The 21,527-nt window shown below is 34.8% G+C and overlaps 1 protein-coding gene across 1 annotated transcript; it reads right to left on the bottom strand.

The window, feature by feature from the left end:
• Positions 1-5,196: 5,196 nt before the first annotated feature.
• On the bottom strand, positions 5,197-19,737 carry crispld1b (cysteine-rich secretory protein LCCL domain containing 1b). The gene is made up of 15 exons (XM_056476914.1): positions 19,530-19,737; positions 18,740-19,052; positions 13,969-14,087; positions 13,742-13,874; positions 12,678-12,793; positions 12,494-12,594; positions 11,692-11,859; positions 10,006-10,066; positions 9,851-9,917; positions 9,616-9,746; positions 9,485-9,528; positions 9,320-9,392; positions 9,138-9,207; positions 7,778-7,911; positions 5,197-5,921 (listed from the first exon to the last, which is right to left on the bottom strand). The coding sequence occupies exons 2-15, from the start codon at positions 18,998-19,000 to the stop codon at positions 5,870-5,872; spliced, it is 1,530 nt and encodes a 509-aa protein (XP_056332889.1). The 5' UTR covers positions 19,001-19,052; positions 19,530-19,737; the 3' UTR covers positions 5,197-5,869.
• Positions 19,738-21,527: the final 1,790 nt, after the last annotated feature.

Below are 21,527 nucleotides of genomic sequence, written 5' to 3'. Positions count from 1 at the left end.
CACATGAGAATGCGAAACCAGTGTAGCTTCACACTCGATTCAAAGTTCCACAGCATGGGTTGAAGATAAAGCCATGTATTTCTTTAGGCTGACACATGGGAGACTTAGACTGTCAGTATGTAAACAAATGTGGAAATAAATGAACACCACGCACAACACCATTGTGTTTTGTATTTGTATTTGTACAACCAGTTCTCTGATAGTTGTGCCCTGAGTACAAACATGTCCTTTTCCTGATCCAGCTCCAGCTTTTGCCACACTGGCCTGTGAATTTTGACAGAGCTCTGATGCATGCCTCTTCTCTCTGGAGACCATCATACAGATCTGCAATGCTTTCACTGTATCCTGGTAACTATGCACTTAACAGACTGTCGGGTAACCCAGCTTAAAAAAGAAACCGAAGACCTAATTTGTAACAATGTTTAATACTATAATCAGAATTGTTTTGGTTTTATTGGCAACTGTAATGGTCCATGTAGGACTCCACTTGTTGTCTTTTATTGGTGTCATGTTAAGACCATTAAAAAATAATTGAATATTTTCTAAAACACACTTGAAATCATTATAATGTACTGATTTTAAAGATTAGCAGTTTTTAATGGTGTCTGTTGTGGTGTTTTCCAGTTCTCAGGCAACTGGCAACACGATCTCATGGCAATTCGTAACTTTTTGATTTAATGGCTAAGTCATATGAATTCGTACGATCTCATTCATACAGTTTAGTACAATTTGCTTGTCCTGGAATAGAGGGGACGAACTATGACGTCACCTTGTAGGCCAATTGGCTGCCAGCATAAAACCGATTCACTTGATAAAATCCCCATAGGATTTCCCCATAGGCTTTTCGAATTTGCAAAAAATAAGCTCTTTGTTCAAATGCAGTTCGTTACACTTAGACATTTTGTCCCACTGGATAATTCTCACACGATATCACAAAATATCTCTCACAATGTAAGTTTTATCACTTTTGGGTCATAAATGCAAATGCAAAAACCTAAATGCAAAGAAATAAGAACCTTATTTAAGCAATTTAACCAAAATCTCATTTAAAAAACCATCGACTTTGGGACGAAGGAACTGGAGCTGCTAAAATGCTAACTCGCTTCTGGGTTTTTGCATACAAATTGACGTAATAGTTCCTCCACTCTATGACATTTGGGTTTAGAGGTGGGGTTGGGTGCCATGCCTCCTTTTTAAAATTGTATATTTTCGTACGACTAAATTTATTCAAATTCGCACGAATTAGCCACTAAACTGACAAAACATGAAATAGTTATGTTTCCTTGATATCTACTATCAAATAGCCTAGTTTTTCTTTTACTCATGAAGAATCTTTAATCGATTTTTAGCACGTTGTGGCTTCACAAAGATGCTTAGGTGCAGAATGATTTATGTTCAGCTACAAAGTAGACTGGGATGTAAAAAAGTGGTAGTTATATATTTTGGTAGTTATTTGGTAGTGGTGGATTAAAACAGCACTATGAAAATGATTTAACAAATAGTCTTGACAACAAATGTTTTTATGTTACTTTAACTTATTTTATTAAGTTAATCATGTTTCAGCCATATTTTTGAAGGTATACAAAGTTTGACTTAATATTTTAGTAAGTTTGATTGATGTAAGATGACTATAGAAAAATTAATTTGATTTAACAAAAAATTAAGGCAGCAATTATTTTTTTTACAGTGAGCAAGCAATTATTATAGTGTAAGGTTTTGTTGGTCACTATTGAGATGACAACAAAATGGCATCCTATATGACAGTGGTTCCCAAAATGGGCATGTGGGACAATGACAGAGTCGCTTGGTGATTTCCAAAGGTCGAATTATCATATTTTATCCATAACCCATAGATAAAAATAGCAATTAATAGTTACATAAAAAGCAACAACAGTCAAATAAAAGCTATCAGCCTTTACATTTTTTTCATAGGATTGTGTGTTTACATTAGATTATATAAACAGGCGCAAATTGACAATACAAAAAGTGCAACAGTCTAACAATCATGGGCTATAATTTATATTATCATTTATTAATATATTCAATTTAAGTTTTTGAAAGAAGCCTTTATTGCCATATTTCTATTTGACTAAATAGTAAACAGGTAATATTGTGAAACGTTGATACATACAATTAAATATCAATACACCATAAAATGTCATTTATTTCTGTGATGAATGATAACAAAGCTTGTGTCACATTATTATTCAGAAATATTTCCAATATGCTGATTTGCTGCTTGTGGCAGGGTGGCTCAGTGGTTAGCACTGTCGCCTCACAGCAAGAACGGCGCTGGTTCAAGTCCCAGTTGGCATTTCTGTGTGGAGTTTGCATGTTCTCCTCGTGTTCGTGTGGGTTTCCTCCGGTTTCCCCCACAGTCCAAAGACGTGTGCTATAGGTGAATTGAATAAACTAAATTTGCCATAGTGTGTAAGTGCATGTGTGAATGTGAGTGTGTATGGGTGTTTCTCAGTACTGGGTTGTGGCTGGAAGGGCATCTGCTGCGAAAAACATATAATATGGAATAATAATGGAATAGTAGGCGGTGAAATGAATGAATGGATGATTTGCTGCTCAACAAACATTCATATCAGTGTTAAAAACTATTATTTTTGTGAACAGTGATCTTCTATTTCAGGATTCTTTAATTAATAGAAAGTTCCAAAGACGAGTTAATATTTCCTTTTACAAATCATTACAGTTTACATTATCATTACATTATAAATGCCTTTATTGGTACTTTTGATCAGTACAATACTAGCTTGCAAGTAAAAAAAATTGTTTAAAAAAATAATCATACATTTTTTTTTGGAAAAATGTGAGTACACCAGTTTTTCAAAAACTTTGAAGACTACAAAATTGCTTGACTATATAAATCAGGCAGAAATTTTTATGTGATATTAAGTGATAAACTGCACAGGGCTGTAAGTCTGCAGGCAGAGATCTTGAGGAGCCAGAGAGGGCAATCAGGAAATGAAAGAGGTCAAGGTAAGTGACAGAGAGCCGCTACCACCACTCCACCACATCTGTGCCTGACATGGAGGAAATGCACTCCAGGAAGTCAGATTAAAACCCTCACACACACACACAATGTCCTTCTTTGTCTGTGGCGCCGCTGTACTGCCAGCAGAAGTTGAGTGTTTTCACATGAGGCACGTTGGGTTTTCATTCTTCAAGGTGCAGGGGCTCCGCCTGAGCTCTCCAATTTGAAATCACCTCACAGCTGTGTTTAGCCAACAATCACAGAAATTCAAATACATAATACATCAAAACCGGACATTGCGAAGGGAGCATTGTGAAATACTTTACTGTATGCTTTCTCTGGAATAAAATGTACTCAAGATGTTTGTATAAGTCATAAGGGTAATACACTGTACAAATGCTGGATTTCACACGTTTGATTTGTGTTTGGACAACATGAAGCAATTAAGTTAACATATTAGTTTTTACAAATTTTAAGTGGATTGAACTTAAAACAATTAAGTTGTCCCCAAAAAAACTTAAGAATTTTGTTGTTTCAGCTTATTTTGAAGAAATAGTTTGAACAAACATCATTTTGAGTGTAATTTGAGTCTAAATGTCTTTATTTTGTATTGCACGGTAATAAATAACACTCTCCACTCTCCACTTTTTTGTTCATATTGCTCTTTTTGTGGTAAATTTCTTGAATTCTTCGAAAGCAATAACGATTTCCTGGCCTGCCCGGTTGTTACAGTATCAAATTCTGAACATAATGCAGCATAATATACTGTTAAGCGCGATACACCGATGAGCAGCCTCTGAACTTTGATATAAAAATATGATTACAAAAATATAAACTATAAAATAAGGGCTTTTATAACACATTCCACTTGTTCTGACAGTTCTACAGTTGTGTTTGCATGCACCATTGCCTATTGTTTAACTTTAAGGAATGCTGTATAACTTTGTGTGCTTGAATAAAATGTACTCTAGATGTTTGTATAAGTCATAAAGGTAATACACTGTAAAAAAATGCTGGTCTCCACGCATTCGATTTGTGTTTGGACAACATGAAGCAATTAAGTTAACATATTAGTTTTTACAAATTTAAGTGGATTGAACATAAACAATTAAGTTGTCCCAAAAAAACCTCAAGAATTGTGTTGTTTCAGCTCATTTTAAAAAAGTAGTTTGAACAAACGTCAGTTTTTTGGAGTGTATAACGAAACAGTTATGAGTCTAAATGTCTTAATCTTATATTGCATGCACTGTAAAACCCAATAAGTTAAGGTAACTTAAACCCTTCAAGAAAACTGATTGCAACAAACCATTTAAGTTCAAAAACTAATCTATATGAGTACTGTGAGCTTAATCCATTTGAGTAATCGAAGCAATTTGAGCACAGTAAAACCCAATAAATAAAGGGAACTCAAACCAACTGAGTACTGTAAAACCCAATAAGTTAAGTCAACTCAAACTGTTTGAGGAAACCAATTGCTACAAACCATTTGAGGTAAAACCTAATCTATATGAGTACTGTGAACTTACTCCATTTAAGCTGAAGTAATGAGGTATTTATTTAACTCATTACCTTCAAAACTGAGTTCAAAACTCATTTATAAATAACTTCCAGTAAATTTTGAGTTAACTACACTCATTTCATTTGATAAAGTTGACTGTTGGGTTTTACAGTGTGGTAATAAATAACAATCTCCATGCACTCTCTCCACTTTTTTGTTCATATTGCTCTTTTGTGGTCAATTTCTTGAATTCTTCGAAAGCAATAACGATTTCCTGGCCTGCCAGGTTGTTACAGTATCAAATTATGAACATATGCAGCATAATATATATAAACTTTAAAACATAAACTATAAAATAAGGGCTTTTATAACACATTTCACTTGTTCTGACAGTTACAGAGTTGTTTGTATGCACCATTTCCAATTATTTTTTAACTTTAAGGAATGCTTTATCTCCTTATGTGCTTGAATAAAATGTACTCTAGATGTTCGTGTAAGTCATAAGGGTAATACACTGTAAAAAAAAAATGCTGGGCTCCACACATTCGATTTGTGTTTGACAACATGAAGCAATTAAGTTAACATCTTAATTTTTACAAATCTATGTGGATTGAGCATAAAACAATTAAGTCAAAACTCAAGAATTGTTTTGTTTCAGCTCATTTTAAGGAAGTTTGAACAAACGTCATTGTTTTGAGTGTATGTGTAACAACAATTATGAGTCTAAATGTCTTTATTTTGTATTGCATGGTAATAAATAACACTCTCCACTCTCCACTTTTTAGTTCATATTGCTCTTTTTGTGGTAAATTTCTCAAATTCTTCGAAAGCAATAATCAATTCCTGGCCTGCCAGGTTGTTACAGTATCAAATTCTGAACATAATGCAGCATAATATATTGTAAAGCGTGATACACCAATGAGCAGCCTCTGAACTTTGATATAAAAATATGATTACAAAAATATAAACTATAAAATGAGGGCTTTTATAACACATTCCACTTGTTCTGACAGTTCTACAGTTGTGTTTGCATGCACCATTGCCTATAGTTTAACTTTAATGAATGCTGTATATCTTTAAGTGCTTAAAATAACAAGATACCTTTTTGTAAAAACATATAATATTAGATGTAATGAATTCAAATTTACTATATTTACAACTTATATACACAAGACATTTACATGCAGATATCAAAAAAGAAGACTGGAGTTTTCTCAGGAGCAGATGGTGTCAAAGTCAATGTGTTATTTTCCTGTAGAGGAGATTTTTCGTGACAGTGCTGGCCTTACATCCAGCCCAGCACGACCAGCAAACCAAATGCGTGGTAATTACCGGCTGTAACATTACCAAGAGCTCTATTTCTTTGCATCCGTCCTTGGAGAATGGTTTCAAATGACCGCAAATACTCGGAACGCTTTGCCTCCTGGGGGATTCTGTAGGCTGAATGGAAGAATAATGGCCAATGTTAATCCAGATCCAGCAGGACACAACGATGTATGATTTAAATGCTAGTTTGATTTATTAATCGCCCTTCAGATACGCATGATACCCTCAACCTGCCATGTAATAATGCAAAATGAAACCCAACTGTGTAGGTGGTCTGGTTTTATTTTGCAGAGACAGGGAGTTTGTGAGATTACGGTTCAGCCACCCACCAAATAAAATGATTACGTTATTCAACCAAGCTCAGATGGAGGCATAATAGATAATTCATTTGAAAAACAGATGAAGCTATGTGGGAATGATCTGCAGAATCAGCAGAAAAGCTGACTCGAGCATTGTTCCGACTTTTGGCCTAAATCAGATTCTTGTGAGAATTTCATCATATTTACCAATTGTGATAGCAAAAAACTTGATTCTTGCTCATTTATTTTAAGCTTCAATTTCATTTATACAGTGCTCAGCATAATTGAGTACACTCCATTTTGAAAATGAATATTTTTATCCATTTCTCAGTGAATAAAGGCAATGTATTTTGGTGCATTTAAACAAAACAGATTTATTAAACAGATATATTAATTAAAATAAAATTTTAGCCACCAAACATATTTAGAAATTGAAAGAGAATACAATTAAATTCAAGCAAAATATTGCAAAACCTACAAAGTTTCAGCTAAATTTTTCAATTTTTTTGCTTCTCTTGATTTTTTTTTTGTATTAATTTTTTTCTATAACATATAAATTTGGGTGTACTAGTTTTTGGACCGTTATCATAAGCTATTTTGTTAGATAAGCTCCAGATTCGGCTTCAGTACTGACTAATAAAATGTATATGCACAAATATAATATTGTATAGCTTCCTATTAAAAATATTAATTTAAAAGATAGATTTGTGAGGGGTGTACTCATATATGATGAGCACTGTACACATACACAGTACATACACATTAATATATACATACATATACATTTTCATTATATCCCATTGCTTACACATTCGTGACTCTGTACCACTAAAAATATTCTCTACTTAAACCATGCAAGCATGTCAGATGATGATTAGTGTAAGTATATCTACTAGTAGCAATTTATAATATAGTCAATCCCAAAATTATTCATACCCCTGGCAAATTTTTTGTTCAAATGTAAATAAAAGCTAAGAAATATGTTTTTCTGCAATGATGCCTCTTCATATTACTTGCTGTGTGAACCCTGTGTCATTTCCGGTCAAAAATAATACTTGCTTGTTGAATAAATATATTAGTATATATAAGTAACTTTGAGTGAGAATTTGCCTGAGGGTTTGAATAATTTTGGGCTTGACTGAATATCAGCAAACATATTGGCAATGATTGATTATTGGCCTAATTAATTAAATGAACAAAAATTGAATGATAAATTATGGATTTATTTCTGCCAGCTGATCCATGTGGGAAGAACGCAACTGACTATGTACATAGTGCCTCTAATATGTGATGACATTGCAATCTGTTTTTGGTAAAGAAAAGAAAAGATTCTGGAAATGTGGGGGTTTTCATCTTAAAAAAGGAACCTCAGAACTGCACCATTTAATGTATGATAATAATATAATATATAGTATAATACACTGTATTTGCTTGTATTCTTTTAATCAGACTCAAAAATTTTCAGATTAAGAATTGTATCCAATACTGGTTTCTAAATATAAATAGATATCGGTTATCATTATCAGCCAATTTTTCTTTTTGATTTGCACATCCCCCCTAACACCAATGCAGCATCACAGGCATTTAAACCAAAGTAGACATTCTGTAAAATGAAAGAGAATCACAGGACTCACAAATCATGTCTGAACAGTTATAGTTTAGTTTCAGTACCTCTCTGAGCTGATGCCATTCTGGTAGGAGCCCTTGTGCTGCTTCCTCTTGTCTACGGGCATTACGTCCACATAGCCTCCCGAGTCGCTTCGAATCACCCCTGCATGGATTGCAGCCCTGCATATACTGGAATTCTGCTCAACGAGACAGAAAGAAGAAAGATGGCTCACTTCTACTGCAGTTGTAACAGAACAATTGCTTCTTAATGGCTACAATAGGGCCACCCTGAGGAACATTTCATTATATTGCTCTTTTATGGCTCAGGAGAACCAAGTATTCAGTTATGTATCAGTTAAGTATCAAGTGTCATTTTTGATTGTTCTTTTAAAATTGCTAAGGGGGAATAAAAATAGACAAAAAGGACGCCATTTAAAAAATAAAACAATAATACAGAATCAAAGCGTAGGGGTGTAACAGTTCACAGTTGATCTGTGTGGCTCATGCTCCAATGGCTTCAAAACATATGTGATCTATAGATTAATTGCATATCTTTACCATTATTTACATTGTCACAATTTTGTAAAAGAAGGCATGTAAGAGGTTTCATTTTCACGGTGGTTGAGAGAGCTCAAATCTGAGAAAACACAAATACTAACCAACATCTTCATAAGTTTGACTGCACAAATTCTATTTGTTTTTTGTTAATCAACAACAACACATCTGACTGGATAGGAAGTAGTCATGTTAGTCATTTTTGGGGGTCCTCCGACACATTTCAGCTGTGGTCGCTATAAATGTTTGACTTTTATTTTGTATTGTGCATTAATGGATGTTTGGTCACATGGGTGAAGGTGAATATTTACAAGAGTGCATTTCCTGTCTGGAAAGTGCATGTGTGGAGAGGGGGTGAGAAGTGGGAACACTCATTTTCTGTTCACAGTACAGTTGAGTCTGTTCTAAACCATTGAAATTATGCATTTGTACAGTGCATCCGGAAAGTATTCATAGCGTTGCACATTTTTTACATTTTTCCTCCAAAAAAATTATTCCAAATTGGATTAAATTAATTTATTTTCTTCAAATTCTACACACAATACCCCATAATGACAATGTGAAAAAAATATTTTTCTTCCAATTTATTAAAACTAAAAAACCTGAAAAATCACAGAATTTTTCAGGTTTTACAGAATTTTAGTTCTTGCTAAAATCACAGTTATTTTTTTTGACTTTCTGAATTTCTGTTAAATTAAGCGTCATGTTTTGTGAATCGCGTCAAGCACAAGACACTGAAAAAACTAAAATATTAGACTAATGGTTAAGGATGTTCATCTAAAACATATTTTCAAAATAAAGTGGTAAAAAAAGCATACATAAACATTTAGTGTGTGGAAACCCCCCTAAAGCATACTTAAAGACTTACATCTGCATAATAGCGGGTTCCGATTACTCGGGCATAGCTGTCATATAAGCAATTACGAGGACAGTACAACCTGAAAAAAAAATTATAAAAAAATAATTAGTTTTGCTGTAAATGAATATGTAATACATACAGATATGTACTACATGTAATTCTGTGTAATCTGTCAAGATTATTTCATTTACCTAGGACAGTGGCGTACTGGTTTCTTGAATGGACAGAATTGTGCCACTGTGGTTTCACAATTCACTGCCTTCACTAAAAATGACAAAATATTGGTTGTTAAATTTCTTTTTTGAAAATCTACCTTACATGGTCCCAATAACAGCAATCACTTATTGTGCACTGACCTGGAACATTTGATACAGTGAAGGCATTGGCACTTTGATTTTTCCTGAGGAATAACATGGAAGTAAACTGTGAGTGCAATCATGTTGAACTTCCATCTAGGATCATGAAACGTGTCGGTTCTGTGACTTACGCTAGAGTCTGAACTCCATTTTTGAAGGACTTCGAGAAGCGCTGCCTCCTGCCCACTCTAGTGATATCCAGCCAGCCTCCATCGTCATCTATTATTCCAGCATGCAAGCCGCTGCCACAGATACTGGATTGCTGGATAAAGAGAGACCCTGAGCTGACCACAATCCACGCAAAACTGGATCTAGAATTTCAACTAGCCAGAAGTACAGTAATGCCAAACGAATGCATTTACCCACCATGTCATAATGACCAGATCCAATTACTTTTCCATAGTTGTAAAAGCAGCCTGGTGGACACTCATACCTGTTAGAACATTTAGCAGTTATGAAATAATTCATATATGACCCATCGATATTTGTTTGTATCTTATTTGGGTATCGAAATACTGCACCTGTTACAAGTGGTTCCTTTGCATTGATCACGTAATCTAGTATCACACGCTACTTGCTGAGCTAAAGAGAAAAAAAGCAAAGATTTTCTTTTCATAACAAGCTGTAGTATGTCACGATCACCAGCGATCTAACCACCAGAGATCGCTGGAAAACATTCACATTCACACAAACTACAAATCTGCCGGTTTATGGACTACAGATCCCAGTCATGCAACACACACACTCACCTGCTCCAACTCACCATTGATTAGACACTCACAGCTGAAGTTGCTTTTGGACTGATTACACAGACTATACATACACCTCTCAAACACACACATGTTGCTGAGTCTTGTCTACTCTTTATGTGACACTACAATGTGTTTTCCTTTGTCTTGCTTTGCTATGTTTTTAATCCTCACCTTGTTTATTTGTTTTTTTCCTGTTTGCTGCCTGCCTTGTGCCCATCTGCCTGTTATTTTGACTACGACTCTGGATTGCCCTTATAAATCTGTTTGCCCCTGTGTTGACCATTGCTTGCCTAACCATTCTAATAAACCTGCATTTGGATCCGCAACTGTCCAGCATCACATCCCTGTTACACAGTATATGAAAAAGAAATATTATTTGTCTTTATTATTTGTCTTCATCCCATTTTTCTTCAGTTTGTAATTGTACTTTAAGAGAAATGTAAACTATATAAGAAAAATAAATTCTCTTAAAGGGATAGTTTATTCCCCCCCAAAATGTATTCACTATTTACTCCCCCTATTTTTTAAGTGATTTCAAATGAGTTTATTTATTCTGTTCAACATAAAATGATTGTTTAAAGAAAGCTGAAAACTGGTAAACATAGACTTGCATTGTAGGAAAAAACAAATAATATGGAAGCCAATGGAGTTTGTAGTTTCTTTCAAATTCTCAACATCTTCTTTTGTGTTAAAAAGAATAAAGTAAATCAAACAGGTTTGGAACAAATTAAGTGTGAGTAAACGATGACAGAAATTTCAGGTTTTGGGTAAACTATAGATTGATTAATTGATTATGATTAATTGAACATTTGAACCTGATTATGGTTAATTTTTTTGGTCTCATAGTTCACTGACAGGTTTTGTACAGTAAATATGTTCACATATTACAAGTGAGAGATATTTGAATCAAAGGTTCATTACTTGATTTTAAATAATTAACGGAAACACACACTATCTACTATCTACGATTATTTATTGACGTTAATCAATGTTGAACAACTGAAATTAAAACACACACTGCCTAAAACCAACACTCTTATAAAAAAGTGAAAATAAATAACTAGCAGTCTTGAAAACAAGTTATTTTCAATGTTGAGTATAAAATAAGCAGTATCTCTTTTAAATAAAATAACTCTTGTATATCCTGTAAATAATATTTTAAACTGTACATTTCTTGCATCTTCTGTAAACAAATATTTTAATGTAAATAATAATTTTAATGTAATGGAAAATGTGCATCTCTAAAGGCATCTCTGGCACAGCTTATAATCATCGTCAATGTAGTGCAAAGTAACACAGTGGGGTCATGTGACTCCACACACAGTAGGGAAAGTAATTGAAACAAATTGACCTATAAAAAATTTGATTGATTAAAGGTTCTCAATGTCGATTACTTTTCGATTAATTGTCCAGCCCTCAAAAAGTTGACCAGTGAAATGAAATAAATGATCTTACACATCTGGGAAGCACTGGAGACTTCATTCCTCTCAATGTTCTCATTGGGAGAAGGTGTCGTGGTTTCCTCTCTGTAGTGAGTGTCATGGCTTCGGACAGGCTCTGGTTCTGGTTCGATATAGTTGTTTTCCTCTGTTTCAGGAGTGTAAGGATAATGACTGCCATCATCTGAAAAGGATCATTTAATTAAGTTTTGTTTTCATTTCAAATGACTCATCTTAGCTGATTATTGTTTCCACAAATAGTTTATAGATATTAATTGTTTGACATGAAATCAAAAGAAATGCATTTTATCACATAATCGTTCATTCAATTTCCTTCGGCTTAGTCCCTAATTTATCAGGTGTAACCACAGCGGAATGAACCACCAACTATTCCAGCATATGATCCAGCATATTCCAGCGGATGCCGTTCCAGCTGCAACCAAGTACTGGGAAACACCCATACACTCTCACATTTACACACACACACACTCATACACTACGGCCAATTTAGTTCATCCAGTTCACCAATAGTGCACATCTTTGGACTGTCAGGGGTACACTTTACACAGAAATGCCAACTGGCCCAACTGGGTCTCAAACCAGCGACCTTCTTGCGACCTTCTGTGAGGCCACAGTACTAATCACTGAGCGATTGTGCCACACCACATAATAATTAATAATAATAAATAGCTCTCAAATGAACATAATTCACAGATTGTTTGATTTTTAAGAATGTTTTAATAGTTTTACTAACAGAAGAAATTAAATGTATGTTAGTACAGCATAAGCATCAATCAATAAGATAGTTGGTGTATCACCTTTATAGCAGAGGTTGTTTCTGCAGCCGCCCCCATAGCTGGGTGGGCAAGCGGAGCAAGGAGTCCCATGCTTGTATGGTGCGTGTCCCCACCAGTTACCTCTGAGAAAAGACAGAAAGTTAATTATAGTGCATTACTGGAATTTCATCATGTTGCATATGAGCAAAAAGCTTAATATTCTTACGGGGGTGAGTAATTGCAGACCAGATACACAGCTTTTGCCCAAATCATGCCCCATACATTCATGTTGTAGCACACGTTGATGGCACAGCCAATTTTGTTGCTTGTGGCCCAAACCAGCTGTGAACACATCAATACATCATCATTAGTGTAAAGCATACTTAAACAGTTTGAATGCATATTGATAGCACATTTAAACTGCTTTAATTTGTTTAATGTGACTATTTAAATATTTTTTCTTTATAGTTAATGCGACGCACACCCTGCAGCATCTTTGTATAAATGCAGTTTAACATATAAAACTATGAATATTCCACTGTTCATTACATGTCTTCACCTCATGTGAATTTGCTGGACACATTTATTCAATAATATGAAACGAATTTGAACAGGCTTGTATTGTGCTCTGCAGCATTGTGAATTCTTTCATTTTAGGTTATTGATCAAAATGAAAACAAGGCTGTAAGCGACAGAATACAGTGAAATGAATTGTACAATTGCTTAACATCATTCCAACTGTTCACCTGGCAAAACATTTTTCAGGAAACAAAAAAGCTTCACAAACTTCATAAAACAGTTGTGCGTTGTGATAATTACATGATATATGACCTGTACAGTACATCTTATGCAGTATGTAAAGACTGCAAGTCTGTCTCTCTCACGGTCTCCTTTTCCGTGTTAAATTCAGTGTAAAGTCAATGGAAAATTTAAGGGTGTAAACGTAAGACCTTTTTTTCTTTTAACACTGTATACTCTGTGTAAACAGCTTGTTACAAAACTTAAACAAAACAAAAGCTGCTGTTTTTTCACATTATCAAGGGTGTTGGAATTCTACATACAGACTCTTTGACAACACAAAAACAGTGCTAAAAAATAACAAGCAGGATGTCATAACGCTAGATAAAATGTGTGAAAAAAGTTCGCATACCCAGGGTTTAAATTGGTATTTAGAATCACAATAGCTGTGTTATGCATGTTCGGCATTGCCCTATCATGTACAACAGTGCATCATTTTCCAGTCAAGACATTTTAGAGTCTGTTAATTTGTTAGGGTGAATGTGGTTTTACCTGTGTGTAATGTGTGCAGACAGGTCCAGAGCATCTGTAGGGGCAGTGAGGGTTACACTCTTGAGGATAAGGGTAGCTGAAATCTCTCACCTCATCATACCAGGCCTGGACGTGAAAAGTTGGGGGTCTGTCTCTAAAGAAAATCACATTTGAAGCAAACATTTAGTCCAGTGCATGAGATGCCTTTGTTACAAGTTGTGACCTCAATCTATTTTTAAGAACAGCACCTGCCCCAGTGAGCTCCTAGGTTCTGGCCGATCCGGGTCAGTAGGTGAGACGGTCCATGTTCCCACAGACAAGTGTGTGCCCAGTGCTCAGCACTCCTCTCAAGTTCAGTGTCCCACACCTGTCACACCAAAAAGTCATTGCACACAGTGATCAGCTGTGCATTTGAAGGCTTAATTTGGTTGTGTTTGGAACACCTCCAATTCTACTCGCCCGCCCAAGCAGGATTCAAATTAGTATTTCCAGCATGGGAGGCAAGCACTAGCTAATGTACCTTTTGGGGTCAGGAGAGTGAGGTTTACCTGCACGCAATTCCTACTATCCCCTAGACCTCACTCTTAACTAGACATGGGCCAGTATAAGATTCTTATGGTATGATAACCTTGGATAAATATATCACAATTTAATGGTATTAGGGTCACTGCTCCAAAATACATACAACATAACACAATCTATTTTATTTTGAGAAACATTTAAAATATTTTGGAGAAGTAGCATGTCCGGCTAAATAATTCAAATGAATCATTGACTTCTGCTGTTTTCATTAGTTTAAAAAATATTGATTTCATTACAATTACAAACGGCATCTTTTCTGTTGGTGATACTGTTGTCCTAAAAAAGTGACAAAAGCATATACTGTAGGAATGGTACAGCAGAAAATTTTGGCGGTTTTAAAATCTTAACTTTTCCAAACCGCGGTATACCTTGAAAAGGGTTATCGTCCCATATATACTCTTAACAGGGTCATGGCACCAATATTACCCCTTTTTCTATAACCTTTTCCACTGTGCCTGCTCTGAGGAGGATTTAGTCTAGAGTCTAGAGATTAGTGTGTACTGAAGTTAATATCACCTTCTAATAAAACTACATTAGGAAACATAGCAGATAAACATGTCATACCTTCTGCAGCAAATAAAGGCAAGTTCACACTAAGAGCAATAGGCAAACTTTGTAAACATCTATGTAAACATCTATGTAAGAAAAGAGTACTGAAAACTCATACTTAAGTAAAAGTACCATTACTTGCCTAAAATGTAGTGCAAACAGATTAAAAGTACCAGTTGTTAATATTACTCAAAGTATGAATAAAAAGTAGCCCTTTCAGCACTTGAGTAGTGAGTATTACACTGTAAAAAGCTGATGCATTTACATGTAATTTGTTTATGTGTGTAAACGTAACATTCTGTAGTGCATTTAGTTATTGCCCAGCAGGCCCACAATGTCATAAGACGTTAATATTAGGTTAGATTTAGGTTGTGACGTCAGGTGACCAAAATTCAACGTTTAGCCAGCGCCTAAGGACGTTGTTTTGATGTCCAATAACGATGTCAAATGATGTTGATATTTGGTTGATTTTAGGTTGTTGATCAAAAATCAACGTCGAGCCAACATCTTAAACCAACGGTGGTGGTTTATTCCGCTGTGGCGACCCCTGATGAATAAAGGAACTAAGCCGAAGAAAAACTAATTAATGTTATTTATTGAGGGGAAAGTCCTGTTACCATTTAATACTTTATGGTTTGTTTACGTTTTTGTAGTAACCATTGTGTGAAAGACTAAACTAAATAGAGAAAAACTGACCCAATATCACGGCATTCTATAACTATATTATGTTAGTGGCTAATTTGTATGAATTATTTTGTACAATTTGTGCATTGTGAAATGATCTGCTCATTTTCCAGATATTCTACATTTTTGTATGAATGTGACTGTACAAATTACATCCACTGTGTAATAACATATGCTGGATAAGTTGGCGGTTCATGCCGCTGTGGCAACCCCTGATTAATATAGTAACTAAGCCGAAAAGAAAATAAGTAAATGAATTTTTATATATTTTCCTAAATTATTATTATTTTTACTACAAAAGCGAAAAAAAAGTCGTACAGGTTTAAAATGATTACAGCATTTTCATTTTAGACTACATTATCCATTTAACACACAACTACAAATACTTTAAAGGACAAAAGAAACTCAGAAAATGCTCTGATAACATTTTTGGCAAATGGTTAAAAAAAACCTGCTACTGCTTATGTACGTCAATGCATGGTTGTTTAGTTTTGACCAGTAAACTGATACGAATCTACAAGTGGCCCAGTTGAAGTTAAAAACCATAAAGAATTTCTATTTCACTAACTTGGGACAAAAGATATTTTGAATGAAAGAACAAGCACAGTGTACTATTCTGCCCAGGGTTCTGATTATTTCACTACAGAGCAGCTTAATTTAAAATTACATATGGCTAGTTTGCTGCGCAGCGCTAATCTCTTCCATATGTGCAGACCTGGTGCATTCCATTCCAGCAGTCCTCTGTACATACTACTCCCAAACCACCTTGATAATATTGTGCAATAAATTACCTGGAAAATGTTATAGTTTGCATTTTGAGCTGCATTCATGCTGCTTATAATGATGTTAATGCATGCTCTCTTGTCATCACCATGTACTTGAATTGTGTAGCACAAATGTGAATATAATATCAGTCTTTAAAGCGCATAAAAACATAGCAAGCTTTATAGATTTGAGCAAATTGTGCATAGAGATGCAAGGCCTGTTGGTATTTTATGTGGCCTTTGAGACCTGTCTTGACATTGTTTATTTGTTGTGATGCCTAATTTGCTGTTACAGCGAGCATCTGGACGCATTCCAAGGGAGATATGCATCCTCTGTGACTCCCTCCACTTCCTTTGCAGAGTAATTACCCAAAGGACTGTGCAGAATGGAGGTAGCGCATGTCTCCTCCTCCACCTGCACCCCACACAAAGACGCATTCTGTTACGTGTCGCTGTGGGACACAGGGTTCTGGGATTTGACAGATTTAACACTGAATTGTTCAGAGCAACACAGATGTTGTCGACTCAAAAGTAAATGGCTAAGAAGAAAGTGTTCTTGTGCTGAGTGTCAGTCATATTCAACAAAATGAACGTTTTAGGAATATCTTTCAGAGATTTCACTGTTTATGTCTAAATAACTCTAATAGAATCGTCTCTGTTGATTTAATGTGTTATTTTCTATTCTGTTCTTTGATGTCTGAGTCAATATTTGCTTCCATTGTTGCCAAATGCAATGCGGCAGGGAAAAGGCAGCTTCTAAGAAGTATCAGGTCATATTTGGCCAGAAAGCAATGAGAGGTCTGGCTGAGTGCCATGTACAGTAGGTGAGCCACAGAACGTGGGAAGGAGAAGCTGCATTTTGGCCTTCCTGGTGGACCTGATGAACTGTTTGCTGTAGACCACAAACTTGACTGTAGTTCAATGTGTTTGAATGCATTTGTGCAAAGTGCGGTTATGGCCTGGTACCCAATACTGGTTGGCAGAGCAGACTGATAAATTTATGAGCCCCCTCATGACCCCAGCAATGTATAAATATGCTTTTCCACTCACTATTCAATGGAAAAGTTGTACTTTACAATATTTTTCTGTCATTTTACACTTTATAAGAGTTTTTCCCACTGGACAATAGTGTTTTTTTCCATGCTATACTGTATACAGTAAGTATCATATTTGTTTAAGCCAATATTAGAGATTATATATACATATATAGCTTATGTAATTATAAATTTCTCATATTTTTACATTTAGATTACTCAATTAAAGAATTTAAACACACATTTTCATTACATTTTAAATGTAAAAATACTATGATTTTTTAATGTACTACAAGCATTTCTAACAGTTGTTTTAGTTTTTTATCAGTTCCCATCCATCCATCCATCATCCATCCATCCATCTATCTATTAGAGATGTGATGGATCACATGGATCTATGATCAGTATGGATCACAACCCACAGATCGGAACGCACGTGACCTGTGGATGACTACCTTTGTTTGAACTTGTAGTTTAATCCAACATTCATAACAATTGCAGAGAGATCCTCTTCCACGTCATTCAAATCACGTCTATGAAAGCATTTTGGTTTCCCTGTAAAATATAATGATGAGGGAAAAGTTGTTGTGGGACCTACATCCTTTCTTAAATTATTAATTAAAGGTGTTTTCTGTCACTGTTTGTTTAGCCTGCATTAATGCAATCAATGTTAAGCTGCACAATTAAACATTAAAAGATTGTGATCTCAACTCAGACCAGCGCAACATGATTGTTAAACGATAATGATTTGCATATGTTTATTAATCTTTCGAAGCGCTGCATTCAAATCTGTGTTTGATAAAGAGAGATTCAGTTTTTACACTTTTTCAGTTAGTTACAAAAAATTAAATATCACAAAAGTACTGGGAGAACAGTTTATAGTTCAGATATAAACACTGATGTTTATGGTAAAGATTAAAATCACTGTTTAATGGAAATTGACGCTGTGAATGTTGTAGCTATCACATTATGAAACCAACAGGTGGCGACAAACAACCATTAAAATTATGTCACTGAATAGGTTTCATAAGTGATAGACCTATAATGAAACATGAAGTTTTATGTGTGAATTTTTTAATCATTAATTGAAAAAAAATATGATATGTTGTACAAGATGTTAGATTTCTATATTTAGCATTATCAGCAACAGTAGCAAAGATCATTTTTCGTATTGAATATTTTACTTTTTTCAGCTGGCTCTTTCCTAATTTTTATTTTTATTAAAATTACAAGTTCTAAATTCTGTTTGCAACAAAACAAGCAATTGTTATTTATTTTGTACCATTCATTACTACATTTGTCTACTATATAAGTAAGTCCTGCTCTGAACCTTCCCTTTTTGTAAACTGTGTGAATGCTGAAAACCTAATTAAGTCGGATTGTGACTGAGAACCATGTAATCTTACCATGTACTCCATGTTTGAGGCAGGGGGGTACACTTGACCCCTCAGCTTATTATGCAGGTCAAGAATGAGTTGCATATCACTCTGTGAAATTGCTCTCTTGCCCCTCGACTTGGATTGCCACCACGTCTCATTCTTATCCATGTATTTTTCCAGGATGGCTTCTAAGTGGGTGGCATTGGGAATCACCATGGACACCACAGTTTGGACAGTCACAAGCAGCACAAAGCCACTAAATAAATCTTCCCAATGTCCACACTTCATGTTTCCTTCACACCTGTCAGCCACAAAATCCAAAGTGGTCCCTGTCCTCTGCCTGTGAAATCAAAATGATTGCTTTTATCAGATCTAAAATATTTGAATTCACATATTAATGTTATAATACTACTGAATGTGTACAAAATGCGATCTAACAGAATGACATGATAATAATTAGATTTGATCTGAGTGCATTCATTCGCATGGATGCTCAGCTATAGATCAGTTCACACATGCCTGACTGAAAAGTGCAGTTTCAGCGTTTTAACCACTGAGCTCACTTCTCAAAGACTTGTGTATGCCTTTTTGCCACACACATGCAATATTTCATACGGTCGTGTCCTGTATTAAAACGAACCACTAAAGCCTTTGAAGTCTGAAGCATCTTCTCACCTACTCTAATTCAGTCTCCAAAGAAATGAAAATTAACTTTACTACAGCTGCCATTTAATCACTTGCAGTATCGCTAATTCTTATGTCCTATTTTACAATAAAAGTCAAGTGCTCTTCATCCTGAAATCATGCAGCCTTTTACCTTCTGCAGCTCCGCGCGTGACTGATGAGGTTTTAGCTCCGGTGCTGATTTACTGAAACAACGATTCTCAGAAGTTTTTGCATCTCAGATACAGGTGTCCATCTTTTTCAATCAGTTTGCATGAAGTTTCTTCATGAATAGGCCATCATGAGTCATTGCGCACAAGTCAATTAATGAACGTCCAAACGTTTACATTTTTGAGGCTGCTTTTCTCATTTATAGAGAACTTTTAAGCCACCCCCATACTCGCACCGTCACGCCCAAAGCCCTTCAGTGTTAGGTGGGCAAGGCTGTATATATACCAGTGACCAGTGTGCAGTTGCATGTACTGTAAGTCAAAATAGATTTGTGTGTGAATGTTTCTTTAGTTGTTTTATTGCCATGATTCTATCTATCTATCTATCTATCTATCTATCTATCTATCTATCTATCTATCTATCTATCTATCTATCTATCTATCTATCTATCTATCTATCTATCTATCTATCTATCTATCTATCTATCTATCTATGTTAATAAGTTCATTTAAAGTTTATATATCTTTTAAGTATACCGAATGCAGTAGCTATACTAATAGTAATGCACTAGTATGCATACTTTCAAGTGCACTCAATACTAAGATGATTTGGTCCAATTTTAGTTCATAAAAGTTTTAAGAATAACTTTTTAAAAATAATTTTTAAAATAACTATTACATTTTACTTTTAAAAAAAGTACAAAACAATTTTTTTTACCATGCCTATAATAAAGGTGCATTACTGTTTTTCTCAGTCACTTTGGTGCATTTCTCATAAAACTATTTACATTTGCACAACAGTTAATGCATTTGTCCAAACAATTATTCATTTGTGCACATCATATTAGCAGTTTTTCATTCCTTCCAACAAATCGCAAATGCTTTTGGACATGCATCAATTTCTTTCATGCAACTCTCTGCTGTTTTATAACATTATCATTCGCTTATGTCATGTCAGTTAAAATTAACTATACTTGTGAATGGTGAATAGTCATTCCATATAAAACTGATAGTCCTCATTTTATTACTTGAGTCATTACATAAAAAAATGTTGAACTAGTTGTGAAAATCTGTCAAGCAAATTTTATTTAAAAAAGAAAATTTATATATATATATCTTTTTTTCCTGAAAATATTTTCTAAATTGAGCAATTTTATGAATGCTATGCAGACCTATGTGTGTTGTATGCTCATTTCCAAAACGTACTGCAATATTGTTAACAGTTGTGCACAGCTCAACCCAAAAGAAGTTTATGTTTGTTCATAAACAATAGTGTCAGGACTTTTCATCTTGATGACACTGACACTTTCATTGACATTAATACTTGCTTTTGAGGAATGAGCTATCTATATTGAGCAAGTGACACACTTTTGCAGGTTATCAACTAGGTTTTGCAGTTTGTACTAATTGTTTTGAGAAATGCATTAACTGTTGTGCACATGTAAATAGTGTTGTGACAAATGCACCAAAGTGACTGAGAAAAACTGTAAGTGTACTACTAGGATATGTTCCTATTAAAGCATTATTTATGTAGCCTAATTGTTTTAATATAAACTTATAATCAGCTACTATGCTTTTTAATTGTCATTATTAATTCCTTTAATGATCAATTTAGGCCCCCAAAAAAACTTGGAATGAATGTTGTGTACAGTATATGAACTGTTTTGCTATATTCCAAACAAAACACCAGATGGCAGTTTTGAGTGTCCTTTTTGCATCAAGATTTACTTCATGGAAACAACGCTTAAACATCATGAAATTTAACTACTCTACACTATAAATAAATTACAAATTTCACCACATTTATACTTCTGATTTGCACGACATACATTGTAATAATCAGAATCTTATATGTACTTCCGTCATCTACTGTCGTAGTGCAAAAACGTTTCCTTTAGCGTCAGTAGTAGTCATGCAATAGTAGTATCATAAAGGATGGTCTTTCGTAAGTGTGCAAAAGAATGATTTCAATGTTATGTATC

Source organism: Danio aesculapii, chromosome 2 (assembly GCF_903798145.1).
Source record: "Danio aesculapii chromosome 2, fDanAes4.1, whole genome shotgun sequence".
NCBI lineage: Eukaryota > Metazoa > Chordata > Actinopteri > Cypriniformes > Danionidae > Danio > Danio aesculapii.
This window is presented reverse-complemented; position numbering and strand designations above follow the sequence as displayed.